Consider the following 17343-nt stretch of genomic DNA (forward strand, 5'->3'; position numbering starts at 1 on the left):
CCCCACTCCCGCGAGTGTGCCCGCTCCCCCCCCTTCCCCGCACCGCGGGGCCTGATCCTTCGCCTCCTTTCACCCAGAGGCAAAGCTCCCATTTGACTTCCTTGGAAGCTGTCTCTGCGTCAGGACAGCAGGATCAGGCCCACTCCTGCTGTCCCAGCCATGCCAGGCGCCTGTGCTCACCCCCTTCCGTGGGCTCTCTCTCCGTCCAGCACCCGGGGCCGGATCCTGCCACGCCAGTCAGTGGGGCCGCTGCTGTGAGCGAGGCGAGTAGAGCTTGGCCTTGGGGGGGGGGGAATGCTGGCATCAGGGTCCCCACGTTTGGGGGGGGGGGGGGGTTGGGGGGGGGGGGGTGAGCCAGGCTCAAGGCAGTGACTGGAGACCCCCCAGACCCTGACAGGGACCGGTTGCGTTTCTCCCAGCGGTGTATCCCGCTTCCCCACGTGAAAGGCGCAGGGGGGGAGAGGGGGGAGCGCCGGGGGCTGCGGTGGGCCTGGGGCATCACCCCCTCCCCAGCTTCCCTCCGGCCGGCACGACACGCTGCGCGGGGCCGGATCGGGCGGCGCTTGCCTGGAGCTCTTGCCTGATGTTGGGGGGAAGATGCTTTAGGGGTACCGGGGGGGCAGAGGCGATCTGCACCCCTTGCTGCTCTCCAGCACCCCCCCCCCCAACCCCTCTCCTGGAAAGCGGCCGGGCCGGGTGGGCCGAGGAGGGCAGAGGAAAGGGGGGTTGATCTCTCCCCTAAGTCATCCGCGCCCCCCCCTTTCCTCTCTGGGTCTCCTTTACAGTGTCCTCATGTACAGACAGGAGTTTGTCCCCGGATCTCCAGGACCCCATGCAGGACGACACCAAGGAGACGGACAACTCGACCTCCTCGGACAAGGAGACCACCAACAACGAGAACGAGGAGCAGAACTCGGGTACCAAGCGGAGGGGGCCCCGCACCACCATTAAAGCCAAGCAGCTGGAGACCCTCAAAGCTGCCTTCGCCGCCACCCCCAAACCCACTCGCCACATCCGAGAGCAGCTGGCCCAGGAGACCGGCCTCAACATGAGAGTCATCCAGGTAGGCCAACCCCAGCCCACCGCCCCGGCGCGGTCCCCCTGCCCCACCGTAGCCCTCCCCGCCCAACAGCGTGATGTCACGATGCTGGCCGGCGATGTCATTCCCGCTGCGGACGGAGGTTCCTGTGACATCAGAGCTTCGCGGGGCCATTTCCTCGCGCGGAGACGGGGAAAGGAGAAGGGGTGCTGGGAGGAGCCCGGATAGTTTGAGGCCGTGACGGTCTCCCCCAGGTGCTGGGAAGGCGTTGGGATGCTGAGGGTGGTCCCACGAGTGGGGAAAACGGGGACAGGCAAACCCCATCCGTCCCCTGCCAGCATCACCCCAGGCCCAGCCTTGCGCCCACCCCACGTTCCCGTGGGTTAGCGGGGATCCCCCACCCTGTGCTTTAATGCACCAGCCCCGTGGGGAAGAGATGAAACCCAGCCCCAAAACGTGAGCCAGCTGGGTTTCCCCGGGGCTGAGCAGGATCCTGCGGCGTGCCGGGGAGATGGATGCTCCGGCCTCGTGAACGCAGGGAGAAGCCATTGCGCTCTGCAGGCAGCCCGGCACTTTCTTACCGTGCTGCCCCCGTGAAGAAAATCCCTGTGGAAATGTAGGAATTAATGGGCTTTAATAAAGGCATTAATAGGGGAGGACTTTCCGGCTTTGCCGGTAGCGGAGCTGCGAGTCCCGACTCCCGGCGGAGTGGAGCGGGAGAAGTCCCCGGAGGAGTGCGATGTGCTCGTTCCCCCGTACCAGGGGGGACATAGCGGGGGGGAGAGTGGGGCAATAATCCAGACACCCCACCAGGCTGGGGGAAAGGCGTACGTGAGCTGAAGCCGTGCGGTTTGGACGAGGCGATGCCTCATAGAGAAGCGGCCGCATTTTCCCCTTCCCTTTTATCTCCATCCTCTCCGGCCGGCTTTTCTTCCGACTCCCTGCCCGCCGCAGCAGGTGCTCATCTCCCTGCTCCCCGCTTTCCGCCTACTTCTGCCACGATCCGGAGTTCCTCCCCCCTTTTTCCTTCCCTCTTTTCCTCTCTTCTTTCCCCCCCATAAGGAAAAAATCTTCCCATATCCTCTGGCTGCCGTAAGGACAGACAGGCTGAGGATGCGCACAGGGGGACGCAGCCAGGGAGCCAGGATTTTCATAAGCCTTGTTATTTCGTGTGTGTGTGTGTGTCCCCTGCCCCGTGCACCTTGTGGGGCTATTGGCAGCAGGGGGGGGTCATTAAAAACCACCCAGAGGCAGGAAAACCCATCCCCTCCCAGGCAGGTCCAAGATTTCCATCCCTTTCCCCAGCCATCCCCCGGCCAAATTTGGGGTGGGGGTCCCCCTGACCTAGAGGGTACCCCATCCCCAGTGGATGCTGACGCCAGCCCCGCCACAGGTCTGGTTCCAGAACCGCCGGTCCAAGGAGCGTCGGATGAAGCAGCTGAGCGCACTGGGTGCCCGCCGGCACGCCTTCTTCCGCAGCCCACGCAGGATGCGGCCCCTCGGCGGCCGCCTCGACGAGTCCGAGATGCTCGGCTCGACGCCCTACACGTACTACGGAGGTGAGGGACCGGCCGTGGGGGCCCTACCCCATCCACCCCCCCCAACTCCTTCCCTCCTTCTTCCTCTTTGTTCCTTCCTTGTCCCGCTTCTCCTTGGTTTTTTTTTTTATTTTTATTTTTTTTTTTCCCCCGACCCCCGGAGCAGCCCCACCGCAGGATCCCTGCCCACCCCACGCGTACCGCCGCCGTGCGATTCGCACACCGGTGGGCATCCCCACGCAGACACGCGTGCTCACACCCATGCACACACACACGGCCACGAAGACACGGCCACGCACGATGCCCCCCCCGCCCCCCGGGCAAGGTGGTGGGGCGGCAGCCCCTCTCCCACAAACAAAGCCCCAGCTGCGGGGCTTTTGTGCCCCTTTCAGGCCACATTTGTTCCAATTACCTCCCGGCCCGCAGCATATGGAAGGTCACTGCCGCCGGGCTGGCCCCCCCCACCTCCCTTCTCCCCCCCACTCCATGCAGACCCCCCCATCAGCTGCATTTGCAAAGCCTCCCCTCTGACAAGGGGCTTTCCAGGCACCCCTTGCTGCCCTGCAGTTAGTTTCTAGATCCCTTCCAGGCTGCTAAACATATATATAATTCCCCCATGATATATTTTTCCCCCCATTTTATATACATTTTTTCCCCCATTATATCTATTTTTTCTCCATTCCCTTCATACATTTTTTCCCCATTCCCTTTACATATTTTTTTCCCCATTCCCTTTACATATTTTTTTCCCCCATTCCCTTTATATATACTTTTCCCCGATTCCCTTTACATATTTTTTTTTTCCTGTTCCTTTTACATATGCTTTTCCCCCTTTCCCTTTATATATATATATTTCCCCCCCCCCCCCCATTAAATAAGCATTAAATTGAGCCCATCCTCCCCCCAGATGCCCCAGCCCCAGGCTCCTTGCCCTCCTCTATCCCTTCCCTCCCTCCAGACCAGGCAGGGAGAGGGTGATGAGTGCTGCAGCCCTTAGGACGGGCTTATTTCTCTCTCGGGTCGGGCTCAAATTTAAAGCCGGCGCTTTGGGCCCCGCACCCCAGGAGCCAGCAGAGTATTTCGGAGGGGGGCGGCCGCGCTGGTCCAGAGGGGAGCACAGGGCTGGGTATGGAGCACGGTGGGATTCTGGAATTTTTTTTTTTTGGCCCCCGGGGGGACCAGCTCCATCCTTTTCTCCCACCTCCCGCAGATTACCAAGGTGACTACTACGGACCGGGAGGCAATTATGACTTTTTCCCCCACGGGCCGCCCTCCCAAGCCCAGTCCCCGGCCGACTCCAGCTACCTTCAGAACTCAGGACCCGGCTCCACACCCCTGGGACCCTTGGAGCCCCCAATAAGCGGACACCACTCCTCAGAAAACCAAAGGTACACGGATATGATCTCGCATCCCGACACCCCCAGTCCCGAGCCGGGGATGACCGGTTCGCTGCACCCCATTCCGGGGGAGGTCTTCAGCGGGGGGCCCAGCCCACCCTTCTCCATGTCCAGCAATAGCGGCTATAGCGGGGGGCTCTCGCACCCCAACCCGGAGCTCAGCGAGGCGGCGGTGTGGTAGGCCTGGCGTGGGCACGCGTGCGCGTGTGGAGGGGGACAAAACACCCCCGCGTTCCCCCAGCCCACGCGTGTCCCCCTCCCCAGCCCCGGACCGGGGCGCGTCACGTCGCCGGATAAAGACCCCCCCCTCCCCGACTCCGATGCCAAAACGCATCCCTGCATCCCCCCTACCCTCCCCATCACTGCAGAACACCCCCCCTTGCCCCCTTTCCCTGGGATTTTGGGGCCACCCCGCTACCTCCCCCTCCTGGCACCTTCCCCCCCCCCCAAACACTGGGTGGGTGGGGGGGCAATGAATGGTGCCCAGCCCCGAAGAAAAGAACCCCCCCGCCGGCGTCGGGACCACCGCCTCTCGGACCAAAGCTGAACTCACCTGGACACAGGTCCCACCGCCCTGGCGGCATCTGGGGAGGGGGTGTTAGGCCAGGGCTTCCCCCCCCCCCGCTAATTAGCATCCTCTTTAATTATCCCCTACCACATCGTGGAAGGGGGTGGGGGGGGGGAAATGGGGAATAGCAGGAATAAACACCCTCCCCTGGCCTTGTTTTTGTTGTTCCCATTTTATCCCCAAGGAGAAGGTGGGTTCGGACCCGGTTTTTGGTGATGGGGGGGTGTAGGGGGGGGAGGAGCGGGCCCAGGGCTGCCCCAGTGACTGGCTGAGATTGGGCTCCCACACGGCAGAAAAGACACCAGAAAGAGGCAGAAACAGGACAAATGCAACAAAAAAACCCCAATAAACAAAGAAAAAACCCAGAACAAAACCAACACAACCACCACAACAGCAGAAATTAAACCCGAGCCTCGACACCGAGTCCCACCCCAACATTTCCCGGAGGCTCCGCCAATTTAAGGATGTATTATAGTTTTTGCTTCTAGTTTCTTTATTTTGTATAAAGGAGAAACAAATAAAGTATGTTTTTGTGTTTACTGATTATTTATTGTACTTTAGTCATCGGAGGCTCCGAATTTTTCTATTTTGAAGGCGGGGAGGGGGTGGCACCGGGGAGGGGGGCAAGAGGATAGAAGGGAAAAAAAAAAAGGAAGGAGAATGGAAAAGGAAAGAAAAAAAGTTGTTTTCTGAAAGCGTCGTGGGTTTCCTGTCCCCGCTGCCTCTTGCGGAGGCTGTTAGTGTGAATGGCTCTTGTTGTTCAATGTGAATAAAAAACCTTTTAGTTACCTACTGTTCGGTCACCTGGTCCCTTTCATTTTATTTTATTATTTTTTTTAAGGCAAGACCATGAGAGACGCTGGCTGGGCTGCCCTGTTTCCCCCACTGTCCCCCAGGCCTGCGTGGGGTCTGGGGGAGCAGTCCCCGTCGGTCCCCAGGGTGGGATGGGTGCTGTGGTCCCCGTACAAGGTGATGCGACTCTCTCCAGGGCTGCATCACCCACCCGGTACCCCAGTCCCCCCCAGGCCCCCATCATCCCAGCTCTCTGGCACTGGGCAGGGGGGGCACATTACCCGGCTCAGCACCTTCCCCCACAGCAGACAGCCTGGTGCATCATTTCTTTCTCCCTGGGGGGGGAGGTATTGTGTGTACCCCCCCAAGACCCCCTCCCACCAGGGCACCCACAGCTCTGCTGGCAGAGCATCCCCATGGGGGAGCTGGAAGAGTGCTCTGGGGGGACACAACACACCAGGAGGGGACAACACCAAGCAGGGGGGGGGTGTCCATGAACCCCTTCAGCAGCTTTTGCCCTAGGGGGGCACCCAGGGCAGGCAGGAGGGGGGTATCCTCCCTCAGCACCCCATTCCCCTCACCCTTGCTTTCCCTCTCTTGTTTTCCAAGATACAAAAAGAAATAAAGTCCAAGGCAGGCTGCAGCTCTGAACTAATATTTAAAATGCAAAATCATGGCAGACTTCCCCCCCCACACACACCTTGTCTTGCAGTAAAAAGATATAAACAGAATAAATTACCTTCCCTCACTGGCTTACGAGAGTCCCTCTCTCCTGACCTGAATTTTAAGTCCTGGCTTGGTTGTAGCACGGAGCACCAATGATTTATGAAAAGCCAGCCACTTCTCTGCATATTTTCTCTGTTCAGCCAAGTGGTGGAATTTATCCTTCCTATACCATTACCAGCATTAATAACAAGGTGGCAAACGAGCCAGGCTGAGCCCTAAGGGATCCCTCAGCCAGGAGCTGCGGCCATCGCAAAGACACTGGACTCTCATCACCTGCCAAGCAAAGCACCTTCTCCCCTTTTAACAGGTGGGGAAACTGAGGCAGGAGTGCAGCCAGCCGCTCCCTTCTGCTCCACCCCTCCCAGGCTGTCAGTGTTAGCAGGTAACGGGTGCTTTTTATAACATATTGTTAAATAATTCCCTCCCAGCATCATTTTGAGGATTATAAAATGGAGCACAAGGTCATTCACTGGGTAAACACTGGCTGCTGCTATTTATTATTATTTATTATTATTATTATTATTATTCCCAAGGCATACACCTGAGGACTGTTCGCAGGCTGCTGGGGCACCCCATCTCTGGGATCCAGAGCAGGGACAGGCTGCAGGAGGGATTTTTGGATGATGCTGGTGTGCTCCAAGCTGCCACCCACCTCCCATGCGGGGGGCTGGGGGGTGGGCTCTGTGCAGGACAGGGCTCAGCGGGAGCACCCACCTGAGCAGGGACCCGCTGGCACGGAGGAGGTTTATCTGTTGGACCCTGCAGCTCAGAGCTGGGTGCAGGAGATGAACCAAACCGTCCCCCAAGTCACCGGCCGGGGGCTGCTGCCCCCCGCCCCGGGCTCACCCGTCCCAGCAAACACCCACCCGTGGGCTTGGCGCTGGCAGAAGGGACCTGATGGCTGGGGAAAACACGGTGTCACGCAAAAGGCTGGATGCGGGCCATGGAGCTGGGCTTGCGGGGAGCTGCTGGGTTCAGCCACGACCAGGGCTGGGGTCCCCATCGCAACCAGGGTCAGGGTACAGCAACCGAAATGAGGGTCCCCGTCACCCCAGCAATCCCAGGAAGGCACCAGCACACCCAGGGTGACTATGGGTGACCCCCCCCCACCACCGGCTGGGGCCATGCCACCCCCCGGTGGGGTGTCCCCCAGGTAACCTGCACCCCCATATCCCTGCTGGGGACATCCAAAGGCCAAGGGCTCCCTCGTCAAGGCAAGGAGGGGACAAAGCTCCCCATCGGGGTGCTCAGGGGAGCCATCCCAAACCCCACGGTCGTGCCCATGTCACCACCAGCAATAATCCTCCCGTGGGGCTGTGCTGGGGAAAACACCCCCACGACTCCCAGCTCCCCCCAGGCCCCAGCAGAGCAGCATCAGTCCTGGGAATAAACTTCTTTTCAAAAGCTGTTGGGCAAACATCAATGCTATTTTTTTTTCTGACCTTTTTCCCTTTTTTTTTTTTCTTTCAGAAAGGGAAGGTCTGCAGAAGGTGGAAAGTAATCAGGTTTTGGACCTGGGATAAAAAATGGCTGGAGTACGTTGGGCTGACTCCTTATAATTAATAGTGTGCCTCGTAATAGGATTCTCCAGCCTTCGGTGCTCCCTGGAAACACCTTTTTACATAAGATATTGCTCACGATGGAGCGCCAGAGTTTTGATTTATGGGGTTTTGGCCTCCAAGAAGCACCTGGGGAGCTGGCCTGGCCGGTGGGATGTACGAGGGGGAGAGGGAAAAAGGGCCGAAGGCAGGGAGGGTGTTTCTGGGGGGGGTTGGCAGCCGGGTCCCAGGGCAGGCACCCGGCCAGGGGGAAAGGACTTTGTGGGGGATGCCTGTGATCCGGGGTCTGAGCTGGTCCCGGGACTGAACCCCCTCTGCTCCAAAAGGGAGGAGGAGGAGGAGGCTGAGAAGGATTTTGGGGCAAGAGAAGGCTTGTCTCCCTGCCCGGCATCACCGGGTGATGCCTGGGACATGGGCTCAGCTGGGGAACAGAGGAGAAGTTGGGGAGCCCCAGTGGGACAAAGACCCCCCATCACCCAGGGATGGGAGAAATGTTTTGGGGGGGACACAAAAAATCCAGTGAGGTGCAACAGCAAAGGGCTAAAAGCAAATGCAGCACTAGAGAGTGGGAACGGGGGAGAGAAGGAAAGCGGGAATGGGAAAAAGAGTGGGATGGGGGAAAAGGGGGGATCAAGGGGCCTCAGGGATGGGGTACACACAGACACGTGTGCGCGTGTTGGTACACCTCGGGGCTCGCGGGTGTTAGACACAGCCGGGGAGCTCCGCCGATAAATCACCATAACAAGCGGGTCCGTGCGTGTTGTTCTCTTCCGACCGCAGACAGCACGGCAGGAATGGGAGAAGATTGTAATAATTAATAATCATTAGAATAATAATGCATAAAGACAGTAGCAAAGTAATTAGTCAGAGAGGGAGCGCTTGCTAATTGAGGCGGGGAGCTGCAGTCCAAACAGCCTGGGGAGGAGCAGGGGAGGGAGAGGAGGGGGGACCGAGGGTTGGGGGACGTGGAAGGGGATGCCCGGCATGTCCAAGGGGTACAGGGGGACACGTGTACCCCAGTCCTGCCCTTGGACAGGCAGGGAAGGAACAGGCAGGACCCCGGCTCCATCCCTGCCTGCGGTGTGAGCCCCGGTCTGGTCCACCTCGCGTGCCTCAGTTTCCCCATCCCTACATGGATGCCGTGTTCTGGCGCAGAGGCTGCTGGAGGAATCCATCCCCGCGTCCGCCAGGCAGCGGGGCTTTATTTTAGTTATTTTGGAAGGAAAGCAAAGCAGAGGGTGCCGGCTGGGCTCCGTTGTGTCCCCCTCCTTGGGGTGGGTGTCACTCCAGCCCCAATTGGTTCTTCAGAGCCTGCAGCTGGGCCGCCTGGATGCTGCTGCCCCCGCACACCACCACCACCACGGAGTCCAGCGGGGTCCGCAGCCGCCCCTCGCGCTGCAGCCGCTGCAGCCGCCCCGCGTAGAGCAGGGCCAGGGCTGCCCCGCACGCCGGCTCCACCAGCATCCTCTCGTCATCTGCGGGGACAAAAGCCCGGGGGGACCCCCCCGAGTCGCCCACCCGCCCCGTCCCCATCAGCCCCCTGCGGAACCGGGGTCCTCCCAGCACCCTGATTTTGGCACCTGCCAGGCCAACCCCAAAACCCGGCGGTGTCCCCCGTCACCCCCCGCACCGTGCCCGGCTGACCCCTGCTCACCCAGGAACCGCTCCATGGCTCGCACAGCCTCCGTGTCCTCCACCACCTGGGAGATGACCTGGCATTCCTGGGCACACTCCAGCGCCCGCGCCGCCACCTTCTTGGCTCCCAGACACTTGGCCACGCTGGGACGGGAGGGGACAGAGGTGGTCAGGGTGGTCCCGGGACCCCTTCGGTGAGCTGGGCTGAGACCCGCCAACTCGTTGCACGTGTGGCGGCTCCCGCAAAACCCGTCTCACCTGGTGATGTCGGGCAGGGAGACGAGCCGGCCGGCCGCCAGCGCCGCGTGGAAGCTGTGGGCCCCCCGGGTCTCGGCGGCGACGATGGGGACGTCCTGCCAGCCCACTTGGTGCAGGCCGGCCACGATGCCGGCCAGCAGCCCCCCGCCACCCACCGCCAGCAGGATGGCGTCCGGTTTGGTTTCCAGCGAGTCCTTCAGCTCCCGGACCAGGCTGGCATGACCCTGCCTGGAAGGCGAGGAGCGGGGATGGGGGGGGGGCAGAGGATGCAGTGCGGGGGTACCCCGCGCCAACCCGGACCTCGGGGATGGGGAGGCAGGAGCTGAGCCCTGGCAGAACTCACCACACCGATGGGTGGTCGAAGGGGTGGATGCTGACCCAGCCTTCGGTCTGTGCCAGCTCTAGGGCTCTCCTGTTGGCTTCATCCCATACCTGGAGGGGGGGTGATGGGGGCTCAGCGGGGCCGCATCCAGCCCTGGTGCCCCAGAGGTCGGTCCCTTGTCACCACGGGGCTGGGGGACACCAGAAACCCACGCGAGGCTGAGGTGGGGGTCCCTGGGGTGACCCTGCCGCAATGCCGGGGTGCAGGTGATGCAGGAGGGGACCATTTCGGGCTGGGGTTTGCCATGCGCAGCCCCGGCATCGCAGAGCAGCCTGAGCTCAGGATCAGCCCCCTCTGGTCCGTGTCCACCCCCGTCCCGTCCCCCCCCACCCAGACCCCAGTTTTAGGGGCTGCCACTGGGTTACCTGGCCAGAGACCTCCACCTCCGCCCCCAGCTCCTCCAGTTTGTGCACCGTGGTGGGGCCAGTGGTACTGGGGACCACGACGGTGACCGGGAACCCCAGCTTTTTGGCCGCGTACGCTGCCGCCAGACCGGCGTTCCCCCCTGCGGAAAGCGGGGGGTCAGGCAGGTAATACACGCTCCCCACATTACCCGTGAGCATCCCCCCGTAGCTCGGACCCCGATTACCTGAAGAGCAAACGAAACGGCGGCAGCCCTTCTTGGCGGCCTGAAAAGCAGGAGGGAAGGGAGACGGCTGCGTGTCCCCCCAACCCCATGCTCCCCCAAAAAAAGCAGGAGCAGCACCCTGCCCACACTCACCTCCTGGCAGAGGTGGCCGATGCCGCGGATCTTGAAGGAGCCCGTGGGCTGAACGTTTTCCAGCTTCATGTAGACCTTGGTGCCCGCTGCCCTGGAGAGGGGTAGGCTCTCCAGGATGGGCGAGATGATGTGGAAGGGCTTCTCGCCTCCGTCGGGCTGGGCTGCCATGGGCCCGGCGATGGATGCTCTGCCGCGGAGAGGCACCGGCTGATCCCTTCGGGGTCCCCGTCCTCCCCCACCGCAGCCCCGGTGTCCATCCCGTGTGGGGCACGGGACCCCCTCCGGAGGGACAGGGCTGTGCCCAGTGTCACCTCCCGGTTCTGGGATGCCAGAGCCCCAAGACAAGCTGGGTCACCCCCTCCATCCTCCTGGTCCCCAAGACCTCGGTATCCCCAAACGCTCCCCATCCCCAAATTCAGCCAGGGCCACCCCGCGGCGGGGGATTACCTGGCGTCCCGTGGGACCTCGCTGCGTGTCCCCAGCTCCTCGCCCACAGCCGCAGCAGGATTTGGGGGACGGAGGAGGGAGAGGCGACGTCAGAGGGGCCGTGCCGGTGTCCCCAAGTCCAGCCACGCAGCAGGGCGAGGGGCAGGGGTTAAACATTGCCCTGACCCCGGCTGTTTGCTCAGCGCCCGGCCAGTTTTTCCAGCTGCTGGGCTGGATCCGTGCCGAAAGCGCCCAGCCACGGCCCGGGCAGGGTGCCGGGGTGTCCTGAGCGGGGACAGTCACGTGTGGCCCCGGCAGCCAAATTCCAGCGGCTTTCGCATGCCCAGGAGATGGGATGTGGGTGCCCAGGAGACGGGGGGAAAAAGGACAGGCAGGTCGCACATGACTTTGGGGGTCCCCCACGGTTTGCCCCCACCACCTGGGTGCAAGCAACTGGCTCTTCTTGCGTCCAGCCAGAAACACGTCCCAGCGGATTTGAGGACTTTGCCCGTTTGACCCGGACCCCCGGCATAACGAGGGCAGCCTGCACGCCCCAAATCCCCAGCAGGCAGCTGAGACTCCCCCATCGCCTCCAAACCATCGCACCCCTATGCCGGCCCTGCCGGGGCGGGGGGGTCAGCCCTGCCAACTGGGTAAGCCCACTGGGATGGGCCCCCCCCCCAGCTCTGGCTGGCCAAGCCAGGCACCCTGCGGGCAGGAGGGGTCTGGGTGGGGGGCACAGTCCCCGCACAGCTTGCAAAGGTGCCCCACGAGCATCCCTGGGAGAGGGGGCTGCCCAGCCAGGATCTGGCCAAGACCTGAGGTCCAGCAGCCCCCAGGCAAAGCAGGCAGAGCCCCTCCCCCACCCTTTCCTCTGGGACAGCCCAGGACCCCTTCTTGTCACCCAGTCCTGGTGACATCCCCCAGGGTAAGGGTCCCCCCAGCACATGCCCTACCTCTGTGCCAAGGGGCTGGCTCTGTCCCCGGCAGGCGAGGAGGAAGAAGGGGGGATCTGGAGGAAGGTCCGACCCTGGCTCCCGCAGAGGATTTCTCTGTCCCTCTGGCTGGGTGGACTCTGAAAGCAGACTGCTTTGGCACAAAGTTAGTCCAGTCCCTCTCCATGGCCGCTCCGTGGGGGTCCCAAGGGGGGGGCCACTGCACACGAGCTGGCAAAGGGAGTGCACTGGGAACCCCCCCACTCCCCCTGGCTCTGCCCCACAGAATACAGAATTTCAGTCCCCTGACCCAAACTGTGCTGCAAAGGCCCCCTGAGAGCACCGCTAATGACAGGCACTGAGCAGGGCATGGGCTCCAGGGCAGCCTGTTCCTGATGGAGCTGGCCTTCAGAGGCAACGAAATACCTAACTCCCTGCTTCTCACACCGTCATTAGGCTTCAGAGTGAACGGCACACAGCACGGGCTGGGTCAGCACAACAGCAGAGAGCAGGCACCTCTGCACTGAGCCACGCTGCTTTGGGGACACAGTGGACTAGAAATGCGGGGGGTGATAAAGATTTCTTGAACAGGGGCACCAAGGCGGGGTGGGAGGACACACGCGCACAAGGTCCAGCTCCCCTGGAGTGATCCCCCATCTCACAGTGGGGCTGTGATCACTTCCCTGGGGGGCCTCGGTGGCAGGCGCTGGGGAAGGGGTGCAAGGAGCCCCCCCAACCCCTCACAGGGAGGAGGCCAGAAACCCCGTCGGCAAGGGCACCAGGTTTCAGCTCAGCCCTGGGGTGCTCGGGGTCCCTTTCCACCCCGCACCCACCTCCCCGTCCCCCCTTTTACCCCCCCCTTTGGCTCCATACCCACCCCAGGGAAGGCGATGCCAAGCTGTCACCCCCTCCCGTCCCCTGGCCAGGGTCCCTGAGTGACACAGCCTCAGCCAAGGGCCACGGCAGCTGGGGCGATATTGAACCAGTAGTTTGTTTGCCCACTTTTTAAGAAAAAAAAAAAAAAAAAAAAGGAAGGGAAGCAGCAACGCAACCGCCGCCGCATTTCCAGTGTGCCCAGTCTTTGGCATCGACATGCCGCCCGCCCCTCCTCGCTGCCCCGTCAGTCGGTGGCAATGACCTCCTCCCACCCGGGGAAACTGAGTCACAGGGACCCCTCCCCAGCAGCAACCCCCTACCCCAGAAGCCCACACACCACGGGGACACCAGGGGACATGTGCACAGGCTCTACCACCCCCCACCTTACCTGCAACCCCCCCAGCACAGCAGATTTTGGACACCTGCCCTGTCCAGGGCACCCATCCCAGCTTTTGGGGGTGCTAGCACCCCAACAGCCCAGACCTGCTGCAACCTGGCCCCACGCAGCCCCCGGGGAGCCGCAGGGGCCCCCAGCAGCCCCCAGCCCTGGTGGGAACCTGGCGCCTTCAAAGCGCTGCCGAGCACCAGCTCATTAATCCCCCAGTAATGACCTCGTTATTCCTAACGAGGCAGAGCGGATCAAGGGAGCTGCGGTAAGAGGATTTTGCAAACGGGGGTTTTGGGGCTGGGGGGGGGAAACACAGGTGGCAGAGGAGGGGGAAGACAAAAGGGATGAGGACAGTCACACCGTCCTGGGGGGTGAGCAGCGGGACCTGCCCCCTCCAGCCCACACCCCGGGCTCCCCCATTTCAGCAGCTCTACCCCACGCAAGGTACCCAGCCTGATACAGCAGCAGAGAAACCTTAGCAGCCTGCACCCCAAAAAAGCCCAGCCTGGCTGGCTGCACACTCGTCCACCAGAGCCAGCGGGGAAGCAGGGAGCACCCCGTTAATTTGGGGGGGGGGGGCGGGGAAGAACACCTCTGCGTGAGCCCAACCCTTATACGAGACACCAGAGAATCTCAGCAGAGCACAAAGCACCGCCACCACCTCCACTGCACGCAGAGCGCTTTATTTGTCGCCGCCAAACCAGCTCGCTCCCCTCCTCTTTGCCCTGCAGGCGAGCCCCAGCCTCCCAGGACCCCTCCCATTTTCTGGGAAGAGCCCCCCCAAAACGAGATGTCAGCACCCAAGGAAACATCCCAGGGCTGGAGCCCTTTGGCGGGGATGTGGCAGCGAGAGGCAGAAGCAGAAAGAGCCAAGGGGGCAGGGGACCCCCCCCGCCCTTGCACCCAAAACCAGTCCCCTGGGGATAGAAGAGTGGGTAGCACTGAGACCCCCACCCATAGGGGATTCCCACGCAGGACAGACGCCCACAGATGGACAGACGGGTTCAGCCCAGTAACACCCGCTCACTCCCAGCGGACTTTGATAGGGGGGAAGGTCCAGAGGTCGGGGTGACCCATGTGCAGCAGGTTGCCACAGGGGGACGTGCTCCAGCGGAAGGGGGGCACGTCACCCCAGGTGGGACCGCTGGCGGCCACCAGCCCGAAGGTGGGGGCCATGCCCGAGGAGGTGACCTAGTGCAGGGGGGGGGAGAAAAAAAAAAAAAAAAAAAAAAATAAAAACAGGAGTGTAAATCAGCATGGGGAAGGGGCAACACAAGCTGGGGGGAGCTGTCGGAGGGGGGTACAGCCCCAAAGAGGGGCCCCCCAGCCCCCCACAGCTGCCCTGGCTCTCCCACCTTCATATCGGTGCCGCCGTGGCAGCGCTGGCGCAGGGCAGGGAAGGGGTAGGTGCCGTTGGGGGGGTTGAGGTCGGAGCGGGCGGAGATGGCGTTCTCGGCGTTCTGGGGGGGGTCGCAGCCCCCGCACCGCGACAGCGGGTCCCGCAGGTAGTTGTTGGACCTGCAGAATGGCCAAGAGAGAGTCACGATGAAAGTTGGGGGAAAAAATATATATAAATTTATCATGATGATGAAAAAAATCACGCCTGAGGGTTGAAAATCCCTGGGGGGGGGGAACACCCAGGTTTGGGGGGGGTCCCTAGCACCCACCTCATCAGGCGGACCATGGAGTCCAGGTCGCGGACCAGCGTCTGGTTCCGGCGGAAGATCTGGGCGCGCGGGTTCTTGTCGTAGGTGAACCAGTCGCCGTATTTCTTCACCAGCTCCGGGTTCCCGCTGGCGTTGAAGATCTCCTCGAAGTACCTGGTGTGTGTGTGGAGGGGGGGGAAACCCAGCGAGTCAGCACCCAACGGCGGGGAGGGGGGGGCAAGGCCAGCGTTGGCTGCCCCCCCCCCCTTTACGGAGCATCAGTGGGGTGGGATGAGGCCGGACGGAGCTCACGGCAGGTTGTAACTGGCCCAGTAGCCCTGCTGGTACAGCAGCTCCGTCCGATCGGCCGCCACCACCAGGCCCCTGCGCTGGGACGAAGAGCATCCGTTAGAGGAGACTGGGAAATCCAGCCGGGGGGGACGACACGCGCTGCGAAGGGGAGCAGCCCAGGTGGGGGTCCCCGCTGCTGGGTTCCCACCCCAGCCAGGGGTGCTGGGCACCCATCACCCGCATACGAGCATCCCTGGAGAACCTTTAAGTGCAGACTGGCAGCACGGGCAGCTCCTGCCTGCATCAGCATCCCCATCGCCCAAATCCCACCCGTGGGGGCCGGGGCAGACAGGACCCTTAGGGCTTTCCCAAATCCACGGGGACGGGAAAGGAGACGCTTCTGCTGTGGCTCAGCCCAGGAGCCGGAGCTCGGGGAGGAACGGGGGGGGCCACTCACGGGATCTGCTCCAGCACGGTCAGCACACCCGGCGGTGGGCTCGCTTTCCCCGGCGTGAAGGCATTATAGTCCACCACCATCCACTGGTTGTTGTACCTGGCACGGAGAAGGGGGAAAAGCATCCCTCTGGCAGCCAGCCTCTTCCCGGGGACATCCCTGCTGCCTGCGGGGGGGGGAGCATCCCTCCATCCGATCCCACCCTCCCCAGGATAACTGCTCCCTGCTCACGTGCCGCTGTTGAACCGTCGGAAGACGGCGGCCCACTCGGGACCGCTGCGGGCCAGGCGGTTGGCCACGATGTTCCTCAGCCACTCCAGGACGCTGCCCCGTGGATCCAGGTACTTCCACCGTGCCGGGTTGTTGTTCCCGATGGTGGTTTCCAGCGCTACCTGTGGGGAGGGGAGCGATAGGGAGGGCAACGGGGCCGGGGAGGGGTCCCCCAGGACCAGACCCCACTCACCAACCCGCTGCTGAGGATGTAGAAATCATCCCCGGAGAAGATGGTGCCGGGGTAGGAGGAAAACACCTGGACGCTCCCGGGGATCTGAGAATTGCCTGGAGCGGGGAGGGATGCAGGGGAGCATCAGCAGGGAGGGGGGGGGTGTCAGACGCAGCCCCCCAGCCCAGCCCACGCACCGCCAGCTGAGACACGGAAGGGCAGCGTGTACTTCTTGATGATGCGCAGCATGGACTGGTAGGAGGTCCAAGTGTCGTGGGCGACCAGGAGATCCCGATGGCCCGGCAGCAGCTTCAGGAGGGCAGAGCAGGAGCCTGAGCCCAGGACACGCCGTGGGGAGGAGCGGTTCAGGGCAGATTCCAGGTCTTCCAGGTCACCCCCCAACTGCAGCAGGCTGGGGGGAAGCAAGACACAGGGTGTCAGGTCCAGGGATACCCCAACCCACGAGCCAAGCTGGCTCAGAGCTCTCCGTCCGTCCGTCTGGGCCAGAGGGTGTTTCTCCATCGCGCCAGGGCGCGGGTACGAGCACCCCTGCAGCCTGAGCAGGGAGGGAAGGGTGAGCACAGCAGTGGGGAAACCGAGGCAGGGTGCTGCAGTGGGCCTGGGGTGGGGGGCACCCACCACCCAAGCCCATGCTGCCGGGGTAAGGAGGAGAACCTGCCTTGGCCCCATCTTTCCCCAGCAGCAGAGCACGAGCGCCTGGAGAAGGTGGGCAAGGGGGACTCGGGAGCAAAACTAGGTGTCCCTTGACATCCAGGAATCGTCCCCACGGCCCCCCCCAAGCAGCACCCCAACCCCTGAAGTGACGACCCCCCCCCAGTCCCCATCACCTCCGAGAAGCAACTTACAGGAAGCCGAAAGGTGCCAGGGTGAACCTGCCCCGGGGAAAATCCAGGCGCCCGTTGTAGCTGTCCTCCAGCCCCTTCAGCTGCAGCAGGGCCAGGCGTACCTGTGGGGACAGGGGACAGAGCTGGCACTCGGCTCCCGCGGGGAAGAAGGGCGACGGATTTCGGGGGACGGGGTGTCCCCCCCTTTCCCCTGGGGGACGCAGCAGATCCGGTGGGTCCCGGTGCCGCTGCAGAGGCGGGAGGAGGCGCGGGGGGATGCGTCACCGTCAGCGGGGCCGTGACTCAGCACTGGTGGCCGGGGTGGCACCGAGCCACCCCCTGAGCACCCCAAGAGCGGCGTGGGAGGCTCTGGCCGGGGGGGGGGGGGGGAAAGGCAGGGGCCCCCCCGCCCCCTCCCCCCGGGG

General features: G+C 62.7%; 3 protein-coding genes across 3 annotated transcripts in view; 1 reads left to right on the forward strand and 2 right to left on the reverse strand.

The window, feature by feature from the left end:
• The window catches only part of LHX5 (LIM homeobox 5), a 14754-nt gene extending 10599 nt beyond the window's left edge, over positions 1 to 4155 (forward strand). Inside the window, exons 3-5 of the mRNA XM_010574271.1 lie at positions 786 to 1063; positions 2433 to 2598; positions 3788 to 4155. Of these exons, the coding sequence (XP_010572573.1) occupies positions 786 to 1063; positions 2433 to 2598; positions 3788 to 4155 (812 nt within the window). The remainder of the gene's footprint in view (positions 1 to 785; positions 1064 to 2432; positions 2599 to 3787) is intronic.
• Positions 4156 to 8900: 4745 nt separating this feature from the next.
• SDSL (serine dehydratase-like) lies at positions 8901 to 10783 on the reverse strand. The gene is made up of 7 exons (XM_010574282.1): positions 10616 to 10783; positions 10484 to 10523; positions 10260 to 10399; positions 9856 to 9944; positions 9513 to 9740; positions 9274 to 9398; positions 8901 to 9094 (listed from the first exon to the last, which is right to left on the reverse strand). Exons 1-7 carry the CDS (start codon positions 10781 to 10783, stop codon positions 8901 to 8903), a joined length of 984 nt encoding a protein of 327 aa, XP_010572584.1.
• A 3295-nt stretch (positions 10784 to 14078) lies between these two features.
• Positions 14079 to 17343, reverse strand: part of PLBD2 (phospholipase B domain containing 2) — a 5892-nt gene continuing 2627 nt past the window's right edge. The window contains exons 4-12 of the mRNA XM_010575575.1: positions 16940 to 17040; positions 16271 to 16485; positions 16095 to 16189; positions 15863 to 16023; positions 15635 to 15730; positions 15199 to 15270; positions 14908 to 15060; positions 14596 to 14758; positions 14079 to 14431 (exon numbers count right to left, since the gene is read on the reverse strand). Coding sequence (XP_010573877.1) covers positions 14264 to 14431; positions 14596 to 14758; positions 14908 to 15060; positions 15199 to 15270; positions 15635 to 15730; positions 15863 to 16023; positions 16095 to 16189; positions 16271 to 16485; positions 16940 to 17040 — 1224 coding nt within the window. The 3' untranslated portion in view covers positions 14079 to 14263. The remainder of the gene's footprint in view (positions 14432 to 14595; positions 14759 to 14907; positions 15061 to 15198; positions 15271 to 15634; positions 15731 to 15862; positions 16024 to 16094; positions 16190 to 16270; positions 16486 to 16939; positions 17041 to 17343) is intronic.

This window comes from Haliaeetus leucocephalus, unplaced genomic scaffold, assembly GCF_000737465.1.
Source record: "Haliaeetus leucocephalus isolate CR32 unplaced genomic scaffold, Haliaeetus_leucocephalus-4.0 Scaffold13, whole genome shotgun sequence".
Lineage (NCBI taxonomy): Eukaryota > Metazoa > Chordata > Aves > Accipitriformes > Accipitridae > Haliaeetus > Haliaeetus leucocephalus.